The following is a 17,776-nucleotide window of genomic DNA, read 5'->3' on the forward strand; positions in this document are numbered from 1 at the left end:
CCGAAGTGGCCGTCCCAAGCACCTGCTTGGTAAGCTGGTGCCTGGAGCCGGCCCTGGCAGCAGAGCTCAGGGCAGGTTAGCAGGAGGGCTGGAGGTCAGGCCTGAGGGGTAGTGGGGACACCAGCTCCGCTGCACCCCTTCTCCTGGCGTGGGGCGGCCCTGCACACACCCCAGCCCCATGTCCCTCCTGGCTCTCCCAGTAACGAGAGGATGCTGCCCTGTCTGGGGTCCAGCTGACCAAGGCGTTACACATGGCTGCCAGGGTCTCTGCAGACACAACCCCTCCCTCCTGGCTGAGACGCCACCGCCCTCCTCCCGGGGCTGCTCCCCGAGCCCTACCCCTCCAGGCTGGCCACAAAGAAAGCGAAAAGCCTTCCCCGCCACAGCTCCCCCCGAGGCCTCCCCACTGGAGCCCAGGTCACGCCCTCACTGGGCTGCCCCCACCCTGGGGTCTCAGGGCTCCAGGAGGCGCCTTCCTCTGCTCCACCCAAAGGGCACATCTTCCCCAGGGCCTGGCTGGATCGCATGACTCACCGGTCACACGCCTGGACTGCGCCTCGCCTCACCTCCCCTATGACAAGGGGCCTCGGCAGAGTGGGGGGAGCCCAGGGCTGGAATGCGGGGGGGTGGGGGGGGCCTGCAGGTCAGGACTGAGTTTGTGGAGGAACTGGCAGAGGCCCGGCCCACCTTGTCTTTGCCTCTGGCCCAGCATGTGACCAGCTGGCTGGGGCATGGGGCAGGTGCCCCTCGCCCGTTCCCGGGCACACTGCAGAGGCCAGGCAGCAGTGAGGTGGGCAGGGCTGTGGGGTGCCCGGCGCCGTGCTTGTGGGAAGGTCCATAGGGAGACAATCTAAGTTCCCAGAGCAGCCAGTGGCCAGAGTGCCCCAGGGGCTTGGGTACGAAAGGGGACGCTCTCACCATTCAGCCTGGCCCTCCAGGGCACGGTGATGGGCAGCCCCTGGCACCACCAGCCTGGGCTGGCAGCAGCACCTGTGGCATCTCACTGAGCGAAGGAGACAGCGACAGGACTCTGAGCTCCAGCCTGCCTTTTATTGAGCCACAAACCAGCGCCGCCACCCCAGTCAGCGAGCACAAGACCGCGCTGCAGAACGTTCCCTGCCTTCATAGCGCCAGAGTTCTTTGCTTCATTCTTAAAACGAACTGCCTTGAAAGAGGTCGCAGGCCGTGGTTAAAACACTTTGCTGCACCGGGGAGGGGGCGGGGGGTTCCCAAGCACCCAGAGGATTTAGGAGCATGGAAACCCCCCACAGCCACCTTGGCACTTGGAAGATCCCTCCCCAAATCTGCAGGTTTGGCTCTGTCTGCACTCAAAGGGCCCCTGGCTCTGCAGGGGAAGGGGCCTGGGGGGAGGGGGCGTTCAGCCCTGCTGGACAGACAGCGACATGTCTCGGCTGCCCGATGGGCTCGAGGGCCCCCACCCGGCACCGAACTGGACGCTGGGGAAAGCTTGTCAAGGGAGCTCAGCACCGAACTGGACGCTGGGGAAAGCTTGTCAAAGGAGCTCAGCACCGAACTGGACGCTAGGGGAAAGCTTGTCAAGGGAGCTCAGCACCGAACTGGACGCTAGGGGAAAGCTTGTCAAGGGAGCTCAGCACCGAACTGGACGCTGGGGAAAGCTTGTCAAGGGAGCTCAGCACCGAACTGGACGCTAGGGGAAAGCTTGTCAAGGGAGCTCAGCACCGAACTGGACGCTGGGGAAAGCTTGTCAAGGGAGCTCAGCACCGAACTGGACGCTGGGGAAAGCTTGTCAAAGGAGCTCAGCACCGAACTGGACGCTGGGGGAAAGCTTGTCAAGGGAGCTCAGCACCGAACTGGACGCTAGGGGAAAGCTTGTCAAGGGAGCTCAGCACCGAACTGGACGCTGGGGAAAGCTTGTCAAGGGAGCTCAGCACCGAACTGGACGCTGGGGAAAGCTTGTCAAAGGAGCTCAGCACCGAACTGGACGCTAGGGAAAGCTTGTCAAAGGAGCTCAGCACCGAACTGGACGCTGGGGAAAGCTTGTCAAAGGAGCTCAGCACCGAACTGGACGCTAGGGGAAAGCTTGTCAAGGGAGCTCAGCACCGAACTGGACGCTAGGGGAAAGCTTGTCAAAGGAGCTCAGCACCGAACTGGACGCTAGGGGAAAGCTTGTCAAAGGAGCTCAGCACCGAACTGGACGCTAGGGGAAAGCTTGTCAAAGGAGCTCAGCACCGAACTGGACGCTAGGGAAAGCTTGTCAAGGGAGCTCAGCACCGAACTGGACGCTAGGGGAAAGCTTGTCAAAGGAGCTCAGCACCGAACTGGACGCTGGGGAAAGCTTGTCAAGGGAGCTCAGCACCGAACTGGACGCTAGGGGAAAGCTTGTCAAAGGAGCTCAGCACCGAACTGGACGCTGGGGGAAAGCTTGTCAAAGGAGCTCAGCCCCGATGCTCTCAGTGGGGGGTTCTCCATTGCACTCAGCACGGGAGGGGGGTTCCCTATTGTTCCCACTGGGAGCTGCTGGCTGTGGAGCCCTTTAGCAAACCTGCCCCTGTGCTGGGACAGCCCAGCGTCGAGCTGCTCCTCCGTTGCAAAGGCCGCTACCCGCCTGGCAGAGAGGGCCCTGGACGTGTCTCTCGCAGGGGTTTGCTGGGGAGAGGATCCCGCCATGGGGAGCGAGACCCCGACGTGAGCAAGAGCCCCGCAGTGCAGCCCAGCGCTCCACCCAGCTGGCCCCCTCCAGCGCTTCCCGCCTCCTCCGGCCATTCCCACGGGGAGACCCATCACTCGGCTTCTTCCGAATCGTACTTGAGGTCCTGGAGAATTTCGCTGATTGCCTCAATGGTTTTAATTAGCCTAGGAGAGCGGATGGAAACTATAAATAAAGGCCATATGGAGCATATTATCTGGGCCGCCTCGCGTTCCCGGCGCTGTTTATGAAACACTCGGCCGGGGAGAGGCTGATCGGCACCAAAGCCATGCGGCAGCGCTAAACAATCCGGAGGGCCGACAAACAAGAGAGCTTTTGAAGGCACCATCTGGGTCTCCTTCAGCCCTGGTTAAGGAGAGGGGGCCGAGGGGTTGGGGAAGGCGCTTTCATCCCCCCCGCGCCCTTCCTCCAGCCCCAGCCTTGAAGAAAGGCGATGATAAAGGAGCTGCCAGGGCCTGGCGCAGCACATGCCAAGTCCAGCCCGCTCCACCGCCCCCTTGGCGGATCCCATCCCCGAGCTCACACTCCCCCCACTCCTCCCGGACGGTCACGTCCATCGCCCCCCAGCCTGGAGGGTCCGAGATGCAAAACGCTACAGAAATAAACAGCCGGCGCGCCTCCCCCCTGCTCCTTCCCCAAAGGCTGCCGGGCGCTGAGCTAGCCCAGGTCCAGCCTTAGCCAGAGCAGTTCCACACCCTGCCCCCTCGAACCCAGGACCCTGGTGCCCAGGGAGTGTGTACAGGGGGACCCCCAGCCCTCACCCCCCATCGTGCCACACACTCAGCTGGAGCTGTGCCTGCCTGGCTTCATGGGGGGGCTCCCGCTGGCCCCTATGCTGAGAGGCGATACCCCCCCCCACCATAGGGCTCAAAAGCATGCGGCATTCAGAGAGCCGTGGGCGGCAATGGGGTGGTGTTGCTGCGCCCAGCTCCCCAGGGCACCTACTTGTATTTCAGCTCTTGCACCTCCTGCTGGTGGGCCGGCACGCAGGGCTGGTCCTGCACGTTCTGCCTGGCGAGCTGCAGCTGGGCCGTCTGCAAGGGGGAGGGCAGGCGGAGTCAAGGGAGGAGACACCGACCCCACCCACAGAGAGGCACCCGGCTGGGCGCCCCAGGCCGCTGCACATATTAATAACACCAAAGCCACATGGCTCCAGGGCGGTTCAGGCTCAGAGTGATCCCACCACGCCCCGGCCCCCACCCCTCGATTCCTTGTACCAAAGGCCCCCCCAGCACAGGAGAGGGACAGGAGCAGAGGCTCACGCCGAATGCTCCGCTGCCCAATCGAGCAGAGGCTGCAGCTGGGGCAGTGTGACCCCGTGGCTGGGCCCCAGGGCTCTGAGCAGCAACGCCACCGACCTACCGCATGGCCATGGGGAGACGACTGCTCCCCCCGCTTCGTCAGTTCAGCCTGCCAGCTCTTTGGGGCAGGGTCTGGGGCTGTGCAGTGCCCCACATGACCAGGCCCTGATCTCGGCTGGGGCCTCACCCTCACACACAATACTAGCCCAGCGTAACCAGGAGTGCAAGCTCCTGCCCTTTCGCGGCTGGGGGGTGCTGCATGAGACGAGTTTGCTAGGGCTGAACCCAGTCCCTAGGAAGCAGCGTCCACGGTACAACTCCACCCCACTGCTGGCACCAGCAGCCCCCTTTGCCTGATGGAGCTCTGAAGACTGGATGGCGCATGGGGGAGGAGGGGCCCTACAGGATGGGGGCGGGGATCCTAGGCTGGCACTGCACCTGCTCTGTGAGTAAATCAAGGCCCCAGCGCAAAGGGGAGGAGACAGGGGCCTCTCACCAGCTCTAGCTTCTCCTTCTCCTTCTGCTGGACCCTGGACAGGTGCTGGGCGAGTTCTGGCCGCCCGTGCTCCGCCTGGAGCTGCTCCTTGATCTGCAGGATCTCCCGGGAGATGCCGCTGAAGGCCAGTGTGATCTCATGCACCAGCTGCCGGTAGCGGAGGAAGTCGTAGTGCGGCCCACTGCTCAGATATGCCCGGTGGCCCCTGCGAGCCAGACAAAGCAACAGGTCACCTGACATGAATGAGCCCCGCGAGACTGCCTCGGACTGGGCCTCAGGAGACCTGGGTTCAAATCCCAGCTCTGCCACTGACTGTGTGGGCCACTGGGCCTCAGCCCTTCAATGGGGTAATGATGCTCCCTGGGGCAGGAACAGTCTCTCCCTGGCTCTCTGTGCAGCACCTGGCGTAATGGAGGCCTGTCTGTGGGTTTTACAGTAATAACTTCCAGGCGCAGCAAATTGCAGGCAGGGACTCGTAGCCCCAAAGCCTTTGCTCTCAGCTCGGTGCCGCAGAGAGGCGCACGGCCCCTCTCCCTACCCTCTGCATGACCCCTGCAGTCAGCGGCTCAGGTATTTTCCTCTTCAGCCTTTCCACTATATTATTGAATTAGCAGCTAGTCCCTCCGCTGGCTGCCAGTGCTCATTACTGAGGGTTATTACCAGGCCCAACAGCTTAACCTCCGCTGGCCTGGCTTGGGGCTGGTTTGTTTGTTACAATCCAGGGCCAGGATCCGGACGAGTAAATCATCTCCCAGCCGTTGCTGAAATGGGCTACAGGTGTCTGGTTTGCCGGGTCCCCCTGGCCAGCCGGATACCAGCCCGCAGGGGCCAGGCCCAGGCCCAGGGCAGCAAGCGGGAGCTGCTGCTTCCTGGGATCCTTTGCCAGCCGGGCGGGGAGGCCCGAACATTACAGACTGGGCACAAAGCACCGGAGCAAGGGAGGACTGGGCCCAGCGCCAGCACGCACTTCAGCCGGAGCTGGGGGGTTTAAGGTCAATGGGGCAGGGGAACGGCCCCGTTTTCCTCTCCTGCTTCATTCCCCACCAGGAATCCCTCCAATGCCCCTGGGCCACAGGGGGGAGGGGAAGAAGGCTGCAGAGGGCAGCGGGAAGCATCAGGCAGAGGGGCCAGGATAGGGCCTCCAGGTGGAGTGACCCCGCCCCCTCCCACCTGTTTGCCTGGGAATAAGGGGAGCGGCCAGGGCGGGCCAGCAGCGGGAAGAATCTGCTTGAAAGTCCCTGTTTGGCAGGAGTTGGCCTCACTCGTTTTTGGGGCTGGAAGGACAAGTCCCTGCAGGGTGCTGCCTCCCACCCCGAGCCGGCTTGGGGCTGCGTTGTCTGCCAGGGCAGAGTCTGCACCCAAATACACACTGCACGCGGGCTGAGACCCCGGAGTCCCGCCCAGCCCCAGGGCTGAGCCTGCCCTTATACGCCAGGGTGTGGATCCCCCTAAGAGCGACCGGGGCAGAGGACAGGATGGGATCTGGCATGTGAGGGAGCCAGGGCCAGAGCCCACAGCCGCCAGTGATCCCCTGGCCTTGGGGTCACTTACTCCTCAAAGAGCCGATAGGCTTCCACCCGCTCCCCCTGCAGGGTGTAAAAGCGGCGCAGCAGCAGCTTCACGGCGTCGTCCGTCTGCCAGCAGGAGACAAAGGGACAGTGTGAGATTCAGGGTGTCGCCGGCCCTGGGGCAACAGGCTCCCGGATGGCTCTGAACCAGCGAGACAGGCCCTGGTGCATCCCCCCCCCAACTAGCCCCTCCACCACTCGACCAGCCCCAGGAGGGCACTGTATGGTGATGGGACACCTCCTCCTCCGCCCTGCGGGGCTCCCCACCCAGGGACTGCGGCACTAACCCCAGCCACAATGTGACAGCTGCCGTCCTGGGGCTTCCCTGGGGTTCCCATGTGGAGAAGGCCCCGTGCCCCATTCCCGGCCCCCCAACCCAGTCAGTCTCCCGCCCTGGGACGGATCAGAGCCATGCCCCAGAAAGGGAAAGGCCCCGTGTCCCATTTCCTTGCCTGAGCCAGCCAGTCCCCTGCCCTGGGGCTGGATGGGAAAGGCCCCATGTCCTATTCCACAACCTCCAAGCCGGTCAGTCCCCCCCGAATGAGCCCAGATTGGAGCTGGCGACAGGCTCCCCACCCTGTTGAGTTAGGGGTTCCTAACCCTGTGACCATCGAGTCGCCCCAAAACAGGGATAAGCTGGAACCCAGGGCTGTAGTGAGGAATGTCTCAATATTTCATGCTCTGACCCAGCAGGTCCTCATCATGGGGCCCACCGAAGGATGGGCTGGAGCCAGGGCCATGGAGATGAAAGCACCCCAGGGCTCCCCAGTACCAGGTGGCACCCCATCCCCTCTAACCTGGGGCTGGATTCGAACCAGGGACCAACATGTGGCCATGGCCACCCCCCTGCATGCACTCCCACTTCCCCACCACTCCGGCCCACCATTGTGGGTTCTCAGATGCCAAGCCCGAGGCAGAGGGGCAGGGGGCTGCAACTGCTCCTCAGAGGGAGGCTGGGGTGGGGAGCCCGGTGAGGAGTGCACGGCCTCAAGGTCAGCTGTTCTGGGGCCAGAGTCCTCGCTGCCGCAGCTGCGGGATCCGGTTTCTCTCGCTCTCCAGAAGAAGGTTCCACGGGCTCCCCGAAGCCTCTTTCCATGGGCCTGTTCCGAGCTGCGGAGCAGCCGCAGGCCCTGAGTGCGTGCGTGGAGCCTCCCCAGAGCTCTCACCGTGCTGGGGTCTAGTGCACGGCAAGGCCTCCAGCCCCCCACACAACAGCTGCGTTTTCTAACTTGGCAGCTCCAGAGGCTCTTTCCTGTTGGCAAAGCCCCCGGCCAGCCTCTCCGGTTCCAAGCCCCATCGCCTTTGAGCGACTCCTTGGCCCCCAGCACCAAGCCAGGAGGCTCTGCTCCAGCCTCGCCCAGGACTCCCACGAGCACCGCCCAGCCACCTGTGAGCACCCAGGGCTGGGCAGCCCCTCACCGGGCGATGGAGGTTTCACACCATCTCACCCAGCACTGCGGGAGCCCCCGCCCCGCCGTCTGCAGCCAGCGCCGCGACCTCGCGACCTTCCGAGCGGGTTGTGTGTTTGACAAGTCTCCAAAGCACAATTCCAGCACTTTCCGAGCCAGGGCTTAGCAAAGCGCCTTCCGCTCCCTAACGCCTCTGCTTCCAAATGGGGCGAGGGCTGGGGGGAGGCAGAGAGTGAGCGGGAGGGAGCGCTGTCTTAGCAACACGCTGTCCGGCTGGAGTTTTTAGCTTGCGGTATCCCACCCAATTAAAGGGGACGGTAAATTTCGACCTAACGATCCTCCATGCACTGCCCACAAGGAGCTCAAACCACACCCAGTGTGCCATTGCCCAAGCTCTACAGGGCATTAGAGGGCGCACACCTGAGAGGGTGGCAGCAGGCACTGACTGTGGCATCTTCCTGGGATCACCAGGCTGGAGCGGCCTCTCTAGGTCAGATTCCTCTCCTCAGGGCCAGCCCCAGCAGCATCAGAGGAAGGAACAGCAGGCAGAGACAGGATGACCTGATCCCTCCTGACCCCAGTGGTCATAGGTTGGCTTGCGCCCTGTAGCATGAGGGTTTGTTTTCTAATAGTTACTATTCTAGCGCTAGCTATTCATGTTCTCTACTCACATGGAGATTGCTCCTGGGGGAATTCTGCATTACTGCGCATGTGCAGAATTCATGGCCCCCGCAGATTTCTTTGCTTCCCCACAGAAAAATGACTTCTGACAGGGAAGCTGCAAGAGCAGTCACGCATCCCTCCCCAGCAGCACAGGCAGGTTGCTTTGGGTGCTCAGAGCAGCCAGTAGAGATGTAAATCACCACTGGGGCGAGGGGGCTGGGCAGTCATGCGTGTGAGAGAGAGAGAGAGAGAGAGAGAAACACTCTGTCCCTCTCAGTGCTCACTCACTATTGCGGCACGCTCGGAGAGGAGGGGCAGGGCTTTGGGATGTTTCTGACGAGGTAAGTGTGGGGCAGGCGCTGTGCCTTGGGCAGAGCAGAAGGTAGCAGCCTGCCTGCGTAGTGAATTGTTCCCATTATTAGTGAATTCCCCCAGGAGTATAAAACAGGTGTAAAAAATGTTAAGGCTCCTTTACATGGCCAGAGTGATTGTAAAGGACAGGATGACCTTAGAAATGATTATGGCGCTTTAGTGATTAGAACTAGTCTAAATTTTTGGTCTGAAAAAATTTCATATCAAAATGTGCTCCATGAACTGTTTGCTGCTGACCTGTCTGGAGATGGGCAGTAGCCAGTATAAATTGTGACTGAGTCCCCAGCCCTTGCTTGGTCTTCAGTTGCCTATGATGTAACACTGAGCATATGGCTGCATATATTTTCTGACTAATAACTAGAAGTAAAGGGTCAATACTAGCTACATTACTATTAGACAGAGGAGGGTTGGGGATTTCCTCCAGTGCCCCCCACTCCCAGTCTCCATCCATTGTACTATAGTTTAAATAAATTATCTGTTAATAATTGCATTATTTTAACAAATAAAATATGCAGAATTTTGCAGAATTTTTAAAATATTGTGTGCAGAATTTTAACGTTTCAGCACAGAACTCCCCCAGGAGTAGGAGATGAGCACAGATCTGGTTACCCACATTCAGGCCTAATCCCTTTTCTCACTCCTGCTAAACTCTTGGTCCCAGTGCGATTTTGTGGCAGGGAGTCCCACAGGGACCCTGTGTTTGTAAGGAAAGTATTTCCTGTTTTGTCCCTCGTCTCAATTTTATTTCAAGGAGGGCTGCTGGGGGAAACTGAGCTTCCACCCGGGATTTTGCAGCTCTGAGTCGCAGTCACAAAGCACCAACTCGCATCACAAAGATGCCAGCTCTGCTGAGACCGTGAATTATGAGGGAAAAACAAGTTTGCTTGCTCATTTTTTAAGAATCTTATTTTTGTATTTACTCCCTTTGAAACTTTATCCCTGGCCTAAATGAACCAGTGGGAGGGGGAAGGGTTAAGACAGGTCGGCTCAATAAAGATCCTATGTCACAACAGACCCAACCGATGGCAAATGGTGGCAGAAAAATGAAGACCGGCCAGGTTGACCGGGTGCATCCTGCAGCTTTTGACTGTCAACACAGGGCCATTTCTATCCGTACAACCCCTTAACTGGGCTGGCATTCCTGAGCCCTCCTGCCCCCTCCCTGCAGTCCCCCAGGACCCCTGCCCAGCCCTCCTGCCCCCTTCTTGTAGCCCCCCAGGACCCCGGCCCAGCCCTCCTGCCCCCTTCCTGCAGCCCCCCAGGACCCCGGCCCAGCCCTCCTGCCCCCTCCCTGCAGCCCCCCAGGACCCCGGCCCAGCCCTCCTGCCCCCTCCCTGCAGCCCCCCAGGACCCCTGCCCCCTCCCTGCAGCCCAGACCCACAAAGCGGGGGTGGGATGGGAGCAGTCTCAGCCCCAGGAGCGCTAAGGCGAGCCCGGGATCCTGGGTGTGTGCGGGGGGGGGGGGGGGCGCTGCGACCCCAGCCCGGCCAGGGGCAGAAACCAGAAACCAGCCCCCCCCCCCCCGAGCTCCCAGGGGATGTGCAGCCTCTGCCGCGTGCACGAGCCCAAAGCGGGGCCGCAGCAGCTGGGCCCCCCCGGGGAAAGCGGCTCGGCCCGGGCCCGGCCGGGTCCCCCCAGCCCCGGCACGTGCTCCCGGCCCGGCCCGGCCCGGCCCCCCCGGGAAAGCCGCGCTCACCATTGCAGGAGGCTCCCCCGGGCCGGGCGCTGCAGCCGCGGAGACGGGCGGGCGGGCGGACGGGCCGGGGGAGGCGGCTGCCGCCTGCAGGCCTGGCAGCCTCATGACCGCCCGGGGGTGGGGGGGGAGCGGGCCTGAGTTGCTGCGTACAGCCCGGTACAGGGTTCAGGGGTCCCCTGCAGGGCCAGCATTAGACACGTGGGGCCAAGCCCGGGGGCCTGAGCCCCACCCTGGGGGCTGAAGCCGAAGCCTGAGCAATGGAGCTTCACGGGGGGGGGGCGGGTGGTATCATTGCTGGTGGTGCCCAGAGTTGGCGCTTGGGGCGGGGGCAGCGCACGGAGACACCCCCCTGCCCGGGGCCAGCGCGCAGAGACACCCCCCTGCCCGGGGCCAGCGCACGGAGACACCCCCCTGCCCGGGGCCAGCGCGCAGAGACACCCCCCTGCCCGGGGCCGTAGGGAGCGAGGCTGGGCAGGAAGACGCCTGAACCCCGTGGCACTGCCAGGGGTGGCGAGGGTGGCTGGGGGCCTCTGGGCCCTTTTAAATCGCCCGGGGCGGCAAGTGGGGCCAGGAGACACTCCATGGGCAGTGCAGGTGGGGCTGGGGCAGAGACCCGGCTCCGAACATTGGTGGAGCCGGGCCCTGAATATTCCTGGAGCCCGGGCACCCCAGGCCCATACAGCTCGCCACCTCTGGCTTCACTAAGCCCCCTGTGGCTGTTGCCCTACTTGCAGTCTGCCCAGGCCAGCCCGGGTTTTTCTAGGCCATTGTTGATACACAGGCGGCCGTGGAGTTTTTATAGCGGGGGGCACAGAAAGGAAAAGGTTGAAAACCCCTGAGCTAGGTCAGTATTTGTATTGCTGTCACACCTCGACACGCACAGAGCAGGTATGGCAGGAACAGACCAAGGCCATCCCCATGCCACAGAACTCACATTTGCAGGTAATTAGCTCTCACTAGAGCCCTGGGAGCTTGGGGGTCAGTATCATCCCCCTCTTACAGGTGGACTCAGCCAAGGGAGACACCAATGGCAGACCCAGGACTAGGTTTCCCATTTCCGAACCCCATCTTGTTCCCAAGCCTATGCTGCCATTCCCAGTCACCTGAGCCAGAGGGCAACCCCCTGCAGTGGAGTCTTGATGCACTTTGCTGGGCTAAAGATCAGGCAAGCTGATGTTGAAGGCCCGTAGAAAGGTCCCAGAGCAGAGGTAAAATATTTCCTCCCTTAGAACAAGGTGTCTACAACACCTGCTCTTTTGGGCTCTGGCACCGGAGACTCACTCAGCTCCATGACTCCGTTTCCTGAGCTAGGAACTGGAATACTGTTTCCCTCAGAGCTGTACTGTGCACTAGCCGAGTTCAAATCCTGAATGAGGTGAAAGGTGGCCATGAAGCAGGGGGCTCTCATGGTGTTTCTTCTCTTCTACAAGATCACAGGCCAGGCATGAAGTGCATTGGCAGAGCTAAACCTGGAACCTTCCACCTGCATTTCCTACCAGAAAATGCCCCTCATCTTTGTGTTTGAGTAAAAGCCCCATGTCAGAACACAAGGGGCTAGTAAACCCCATTCCTTACAAGGGTCAAGCTCAAATCAAAGGTCAAGCTGATTTAGGGTCAAGCTCAAATCAAACTCCAGCCACCAGACAAGCACTGGTACCTCTGAGCAAGAGCTTGTGCTGGATTGGAGCGAACAATTCCCAAATAGATTGTCCAGGCTTTCAGCTCACTAGGATGGCACCACGCACTGCTCTCTGTCACTCTGCCATGTAGTTTGCCTTTTCAGTGTGGCACCAGGATCTATCTACTGCAAGAGGCAGTCGCTCAGACAGAACACAAGGGAAGAGGCTAACTCTCTCCTGCCCCCTCTTACCTGTCACGTGAGTTACGTTGGTAGGGGAAAAGGCATTTCCCCTCTTCCCAACTGACATGGTCCTTTCCGGGCGGAGCTGAGAAACAAGCTGTCTTCCCAGCACTTGTAGCTGCAGCCTCACTGCTGCTGGGCTTTTATTCCAACCACAGGGGTCTGAGATCTCCCATGTGCTGTCTAGTTCCCCCTCCCCCAGAACAGGTTTTGGTGCGATCCTGATTGCCACTGTAGGATGGTGTAAACTAGCCACAAATCTTCAGCCTACTCCTAGAGGCTATTCCCTTTAAACCAACAAGAAAATAGGTGTCACCTTGAATCTGAGAGGTGCTTTTAGCAAGTGATAGTCCATCTGTTAGCATGGACTTGCTACTGAATTCTGTTTCTACTGTACAGGAATGTTTGCTAGGCAGACACTGCACTCTGAATTCCTTAATCCATCTGCCATACGTGTTCAGAGGAACAGGATCTCTGCTACTGCAGGAAGCCAAGAATGGATCAGGCAAGTTTAAGAATGGCAGAGAAGTGTCTGAATCAAGCCCTGTATTTCATGTTGAAAAGACATGCAGTGAACACATTTTACAGGATATGCAGAGATCATGTGCATTGTTCTGAACAGCATTAAGTATGTGAAAGCAACGGTGCAGGTGAGAGGGCAGAGGATAAATGGCAGACACGTGGCTGAGCACTGGAAGTCGATTTATTCAACACACCCCTGCCTCATGCAGGACCAAACTACGTTGCAGCAGACTGACTACCCGACTTGAATTCAACAGCACGTAGCCACCCGGGCCGAAGACAGGGAGCTCCCTCTACTTGACCTTCTTCTTGGGCCGCAGATTGTTGGTGTGGCCACACTTCTTCTTACGGCAGTTAACAGCACGAGGGTGCAGGCGGGCGTAGCACCTGAAACAGGCAGAAGAACAGCAGTCAACTCTTCTGGGGGTTGGGAACTCCCAAGAGGCTCTGCCTCGCATGGCGAGATCCCAGTCAACCCCCCTGTAAACACCACTAGCATACGTAGTGGAGGCAGCGAGCACAGGGGAAGAATATGCAGCTGAAGAGAATGAGGGAAGTTTAAGTTATATAGGAAGGACAAATGTAAATTTGTTCTAGCCTCCTGGGCTTATGATGCAAAGGGATTTTTATGAACAGCTACCAGGGCAGTAGAGAATGGGACACCCGCCAATCTTTGATGGGAATAATGGCATCTCCTCTGTCCCATGCAGAATGGGCAAGGTGACCCATCCCAAGCCCAGTGACTCGGAAGATGACCTATCCAGAACAGGCGCCTCTCTAGGAGGCTAGGAGATTGATACAGCATTAGCTGGAGGTAAAAGGTGTTAAAGCTGCCAGGATGCTGCTGTAGTTGCCCAATGCAGTTAGTTACTCAGCCCAGCTCCTCCTTGGGCTCTTTAGGCCAAGACAGCAATCTATTCTAGGACAGATTCCATTACCAACTGCCTCCTAGCACACTGATCGCCTGACGATACCCACTACACATCAGAGCACAAAGAAGGCTGTAAGGATGCCGCTCAAAGCTGTTCACCCTCAGAGAGGGCAGCGGCTACACTCCCTGCCAGAGGCTGTAACGCTGAGTCTATTGCGTAAGACGACACGTACTTGCGGCAGATCATTTTGTCGCAGTTGTACTTCTGTGCGAGCTGGCGAAGGGAAGGCTCAATGATGCCTCCACGCAAACGCAGCACCAAGTGCAGAGTGGATTCTGAAAGGAGGAACACACCAAGTTAGCAGCATTTCAGAGATGGCACGGAGACAGGAACTCCCCGTTTGCAGAGGGATGAGCATCATGGGACTCCAGGTCCCAAGTGCTACCACCACAGAAAGAAGTGACTACTTATGGACAAGCACTCCAGTTCTTTAGACACCTGGGCCTCCCTTAGGGTTCTTAGGACACCGTACGGGTGTCCCAGCCTAAACCCACAAACCCAGGTCATCTGTGGATAGTGGGGAAGAACACAAAGCCAGTTTTTTCAAAGCCATTTCTAAGAGTCCATATGCTATAGACACAAAAGACAACAACAGCATCTTACATGAAACCTCAAATTCTTAGATTTTAAAGCCAGAAGGGCGCATTGTGATCTAGAAGGACTTTGTATACATCATGGGCTAGACAGTTTCACCAGGTAGTTCCTGCATCGAGACCACAACTTCCAGCTGAGATGAAGCACATTGTAAAGCGACTTACGAATCTTGGTTTAAAGACTTGCACGTGGTGTAGAATCCACATCACTAGATGATTTGCTCCAGTGGTTAATTACACTCCACTAAAAAATGTGCACCTCATTTCTAGTCTGAATTTGTCTAGCCTCATTGGATCTTGTTATGCCTTTGTCTAGAGTCCATTGCTATCAAATTTAGTCCCCATGTGGGTACTTCTACCACCCTGAGATAATCTAACCTTTGTAAATTAAATAGACTGAGCTTGTTTAGTCTTATTTTAAGGCAGGCTTTCCAAGACAGTGCCTTGTTCTTGTAGCTCTTTTCTGAAGTGTTTCCAGTCCGTGTTCACACCGGAGCTGGACACAGTATCCCAATAACCATCTTACTAACACTTGATTGTGTCACACCACTCCTCACTACTTCCAGTCATTATTCCCCTACTTACACAGTTAAGAAATCCATTTGTTCTTAGCTCCCTCATTGTATCAAAGTAATTCTATAAGTTATCCACCATGACCCTAAAATCCTTTTCTGAGATGTGAATTCACTTCACCATTCCCCAGTGCTTGTAGAAGACACCATGCGATGGCTTCTGCAAGCAGAAAGAGCTGAGTTTCCTTTAGTGGTTCTTTAAGCTACTGTTTAGCAACCATGCTTGAGCGCAAGTCTTTTACAGTGGTAATATGCGGTCAAACGATACCTTTCTGGATGTTGTAGTCTGAGAGGGTACGCCCATCCTCCAGCTGCTTCCCAGCAAAGATCAGACGCTGTTGGTCAGGAGGGATACCTACAAGACATCCATGCATGGAATACTGAATTGCCTTTGTCATCACATTGAGATTATTCGAAGAGCAAACCATGACCCATGGGGCACTATGCGACAGGGAGGCAACAGGCCTGAGGGGAGTGATCTGCTGTAGGACAGCCGCATAGCATAAGGAGGTCTTGATTAGCACTACTGGGGTGGTGGCACTTGTGTCAACTCCACAACTTTTATGCAAAACCTTCTCACCAAATATATATATATATATATATATATATATATATATATATATATATATATATATATATATATATATATATATATATACACATATATACATACACACACACACAGATTCGGGTCAATCAAAACAATTAACAAATCTGGGTCATTTTGGCAAATTGCTTTGGTAGAAAAAAATTCCAGAGTCTGAAATGCCACTTCCTACATGAAGTAGTAAAACATTTCAGTTTTGTTTTGGAATTTCCTCAAAAGTTAAACAAAAATGTTTTGGTTAACACACAAACACTTTTTTCCACCAGAAGTTTCAAAACATGTTTTGGGTCAAATTAAAATGACTTTTTTTTGAATTTGCAGCCGAACCAAATAGAGAGAGGAGATGGGTGATGCAGTATCTTTTATTGGAGCAACAGAAGTTGCCTCACCCATCTTGCCTCTCCAATGTCCTGGGACCATCATGGCTACAACTACACTCTGAACCACATGGGCACACAGTTGCACAGCAATGCTGTGCAGGTGCTTAACTACCACCATGTCTTAGCAGCTGCATTTTAGGGGTAGGTAAACATCATTCAGCTGACCCACCACCATCCATTTCTCAGGAGGGCAGAGCCCAAGAGCTCAGACAGAAGGTACTCCAGGCACCATTCTTTATAAAGCTGTCAAAATGTCACAGGCCACAATTTTGTCACAAAAACTGCAACTTCCAACACAGACTACAACATTTTCACAATGCCACCCACTGAAATGTGGCCCAGCTGTCCCCTCGCCTGTGACCTGGTGCATGGCAGGGGAGCAGAGGTGGACAAAGAGGACAGGATCAAGACAGAAGAGACAGGGGCCGGCCCCCCATATTAGAGAAGTGGGGTGTGTCCAACTCCCATTGGAGGATAAAGCTGCCAAGGAGAGATTAGGACCCCCAAGGGCGGTGACCGCCGCAGCTTTAACAACTCCGGCCTCCGCCTTCGAGCCGAGCCCCAGCTTCCTTCAGCCCCTCACCCTCCTTGTCCTGGATCTTGGCCTTGACATTCTCGATGGTGTCGCTGGGCTCCACCTCCAAGGTGATGGTTTTGCCCGTCAGGGTTTTCACGAAGATCTGCATCTCGGCGCGCGCGTGTCCCCTGCAAGAGCCAACAGCCGCTCAGCGCCCGCCGCAGCCCCGCGTGGCGAGCCAGGCAACGGCCCCGCCGCCCGCCCGGGCTCCGCGGCCACCCGGGGGGGGGGGTCTGTCCTGCCCCCCCGCCTCCTCCTGCCCCCCCATCCGTCCGCCCCCCCCGCCACTCCCCCCCTCCTCCTGCCCCCCCGCCTCCTCCTGTCCCCCCATCCGTCCGCCCCCCCCGCCACTCCCCCCTCCTCCTGCCCCCCCCGCCTCCTCCTGCCCCCCCATCCGTCCGCCCCCCCCGCCACTCCCCCCTCCTCCTGCCCCCCCCGCCTCCTCCTGCCCCCCCATCCGTCCGCCCCCCCCGCCACTCCCCCCCTCCTCCTGCCCCCCCGCCTCCTCCTGCCCCCCCGCCCGTCCGCCCCCCCCGCCTCCTCCTGCCCCCCCGCCCGTCCGCCCCCCCCGCCACTCCCCGCCTCCTCCTGCCCCCCCGCCCGTCCGCCCCCCCCATCCGTCCGGCCTCCCCCGCCTGCTCCCCCCTCCTCCTGCCCCCCCGCCCGTCCGCCCCCCCCATCCGTCCGGCCTCCCCCGCCTGCTCCCCCCTCCTCCTGCCCCCCCATCCGCCGCTTCCCCCGGCTCCAGCCCCACACACCGCCCCCGGCCTGGCCCCACCCGCCCCACACCCCAGCCCCACACAGCGCCCCCCCCGCCCGGCCCGGCCCCACGCCGCTCACCAGCCGCCCGGCCGCCTCGCTGGAGAGAAAAGAAAGGGCCCCCGGAACCGGAAGCAGCCCAGCGCACGCGGACGCTACGTCAGACGCTGCACGCGCCCGCGTACGCAGTATGATAATGGTTGCCCCGCCCACCTCGTGCCGTGCGTCATAACCAGCGCCCCGCCCCCGGTCAAGCTCCGCGCCAATCAGCTCCCGCGCAGGAGAGTTCCCCCCCCCCGGGGGGCGGAGTCCGGGTCCGGCGCCCCGAGCTGGGCGGGGGCGGAGGGAGAGGGGTCAGGCACGTCTAGGTGTGCGCACACGCGTGTGCAAGCCACACCCCCCGCGGCTGAGGGCACGCCCCTCGCCCCCTGCCCCAGCGCCCGCCAGGGGCTGGCGGACGGGAGAGTCCCGCACACTGGCTACTGGCCCCTATTCAAATATTGTGAATGGGGAGCAAAGGCCGGTTCATAAAGCACTGACCCGCTCCCCTCCTGTGCTCTCAAAATCTAGCCTTTGCTTTGCGCAGCAAAGCTCACCGGTTTTGCTCCTATTTTCATTTAATTCACACTCTTAATCATGGTGTGGTGATCGCCTCTCTAGAATGAGGACCACGCCTATGTCCCTTATGTGAGAGCTAGAGTGGCTATCATTCTTTTAGCCTATCAGAGAAATCAAACTTCACCTTGATGACCAGAAGTTACAGCGTACATGCACAAATT

The 17,776-nt window shown here is 58.7% G+C and overlaps 2 protein-coding genes across 2 annotated transcripts; both read right to left on the minus strand.

Moving 5' to 3' along the window:
• Positions 1–1,036: 1,036 nt before the first annotated feature.
• Positions 1,037–10,299, minus strand: REX1BD (required for excision 1-B domain containing). Its single transcript, XM_054013944.1, has 5 exons — positions 10,195–10,299; positions 6,038–6,120; positions 4,487–4,691; positions 3,635–3,723; positions 1,037–2,835 (listed from the first exon to the last, which is right to left on the minus strand). The coding sequence occupies exons 1-5, from the start codon at positions 10,297–10,299 to the stop codon at positions 2,763–2,765; spliced, it is 555 nt and encodes a 184-aa protein (XP_053869919.1). The 3' UTR covers positions 1,037–2,762.
• Positions 10,300–12,740: 2,441 nt separating this feature from the next.
• On the minus strand, positions 12,741–17,167 carry UBA52 (ubiquitin A-52 residue ribosomal protein fusion product 1). Its single transcript, XM_054013478.1, has 5 exons — positions 17,079–17,167; positions 16,245–16,366; positions 14,943–15,029; positions 13,682–13,784; positions 12,741–12,964 (listed from the first exon to the last, which is right to left on the minus strand). Exons 2-5 carry the CDS (start codon positions 16,345–16,347, stop codon positions 12,871–12,873), a joined length of 387 nt encoding a protein of 128 aa, XP_053869453.1. The 5' UTR covers positions 16,348–16,366; positions 17,079–17,167; the 3' UTR covers positions 12,741–12,870.
• Positions 17,168–17,776: the final 609 nt, after the last annotated feature.

Source organism: Malaclemys terrapin, chromosome 24 (assembly GCF_027887155.1).
Source record: "Malaclemys terrapin pileata isolate rMalTer1 chromosome 24, rMalTer1.hap1, whole genome shotgun sequence".
In the NCBI taxonomy this organism is placed as follows: domain Eukaryota; kingdom Metazoa; phylum Chordata; order Testudines; family Emydidae; genus Malaclemys; species Malaclemys terrapin.

Coding starts and splice junctions, on each gene's coding strand:
- UBA52 (XM_054013478.1), bottom strand. CDS start 16,347: ATGCAGATCTTCGTGAAAACCCTGACGGGCAAAACCATCACCTTGGAG. Junction 15,030..16,244: donor CAAGATCCAGGACAAGGAGG/GTGAGGGGCTGA, acceptor GATGTCTTGTAG/GTATCCCTCCTGACCAACAG. Junction 13,785..14,942: donor AGACTACAACATCCAGAAAG/GTATCGTTTGAC, acceptor TCCTCCTTTCAG/AATCCACTCTGCACTTGGTG.
- REX1BD (XM_054013944.1), bottom strand. CDS start 10,299: ATGAGGCTGCCAGGCCTGCAGGCGGCAGCCGCCTCCCCCGGCCCGTCC. Junction 6,121..10,194: donor CGGGGGAGCCTCCTGCAATG/GTGAGCGCGGCT, acceptor TCCTGCTGGCAG/ACGGACGACGCCGTGAAGCT. Junction 3,724..4,486: donor AGAAGGAGAAGCTAGAGCTG/GTGAGAGGCCCC, acceptor TCCCCCTTGCAG/ACGGCCCAGCTGCAGCTCGC.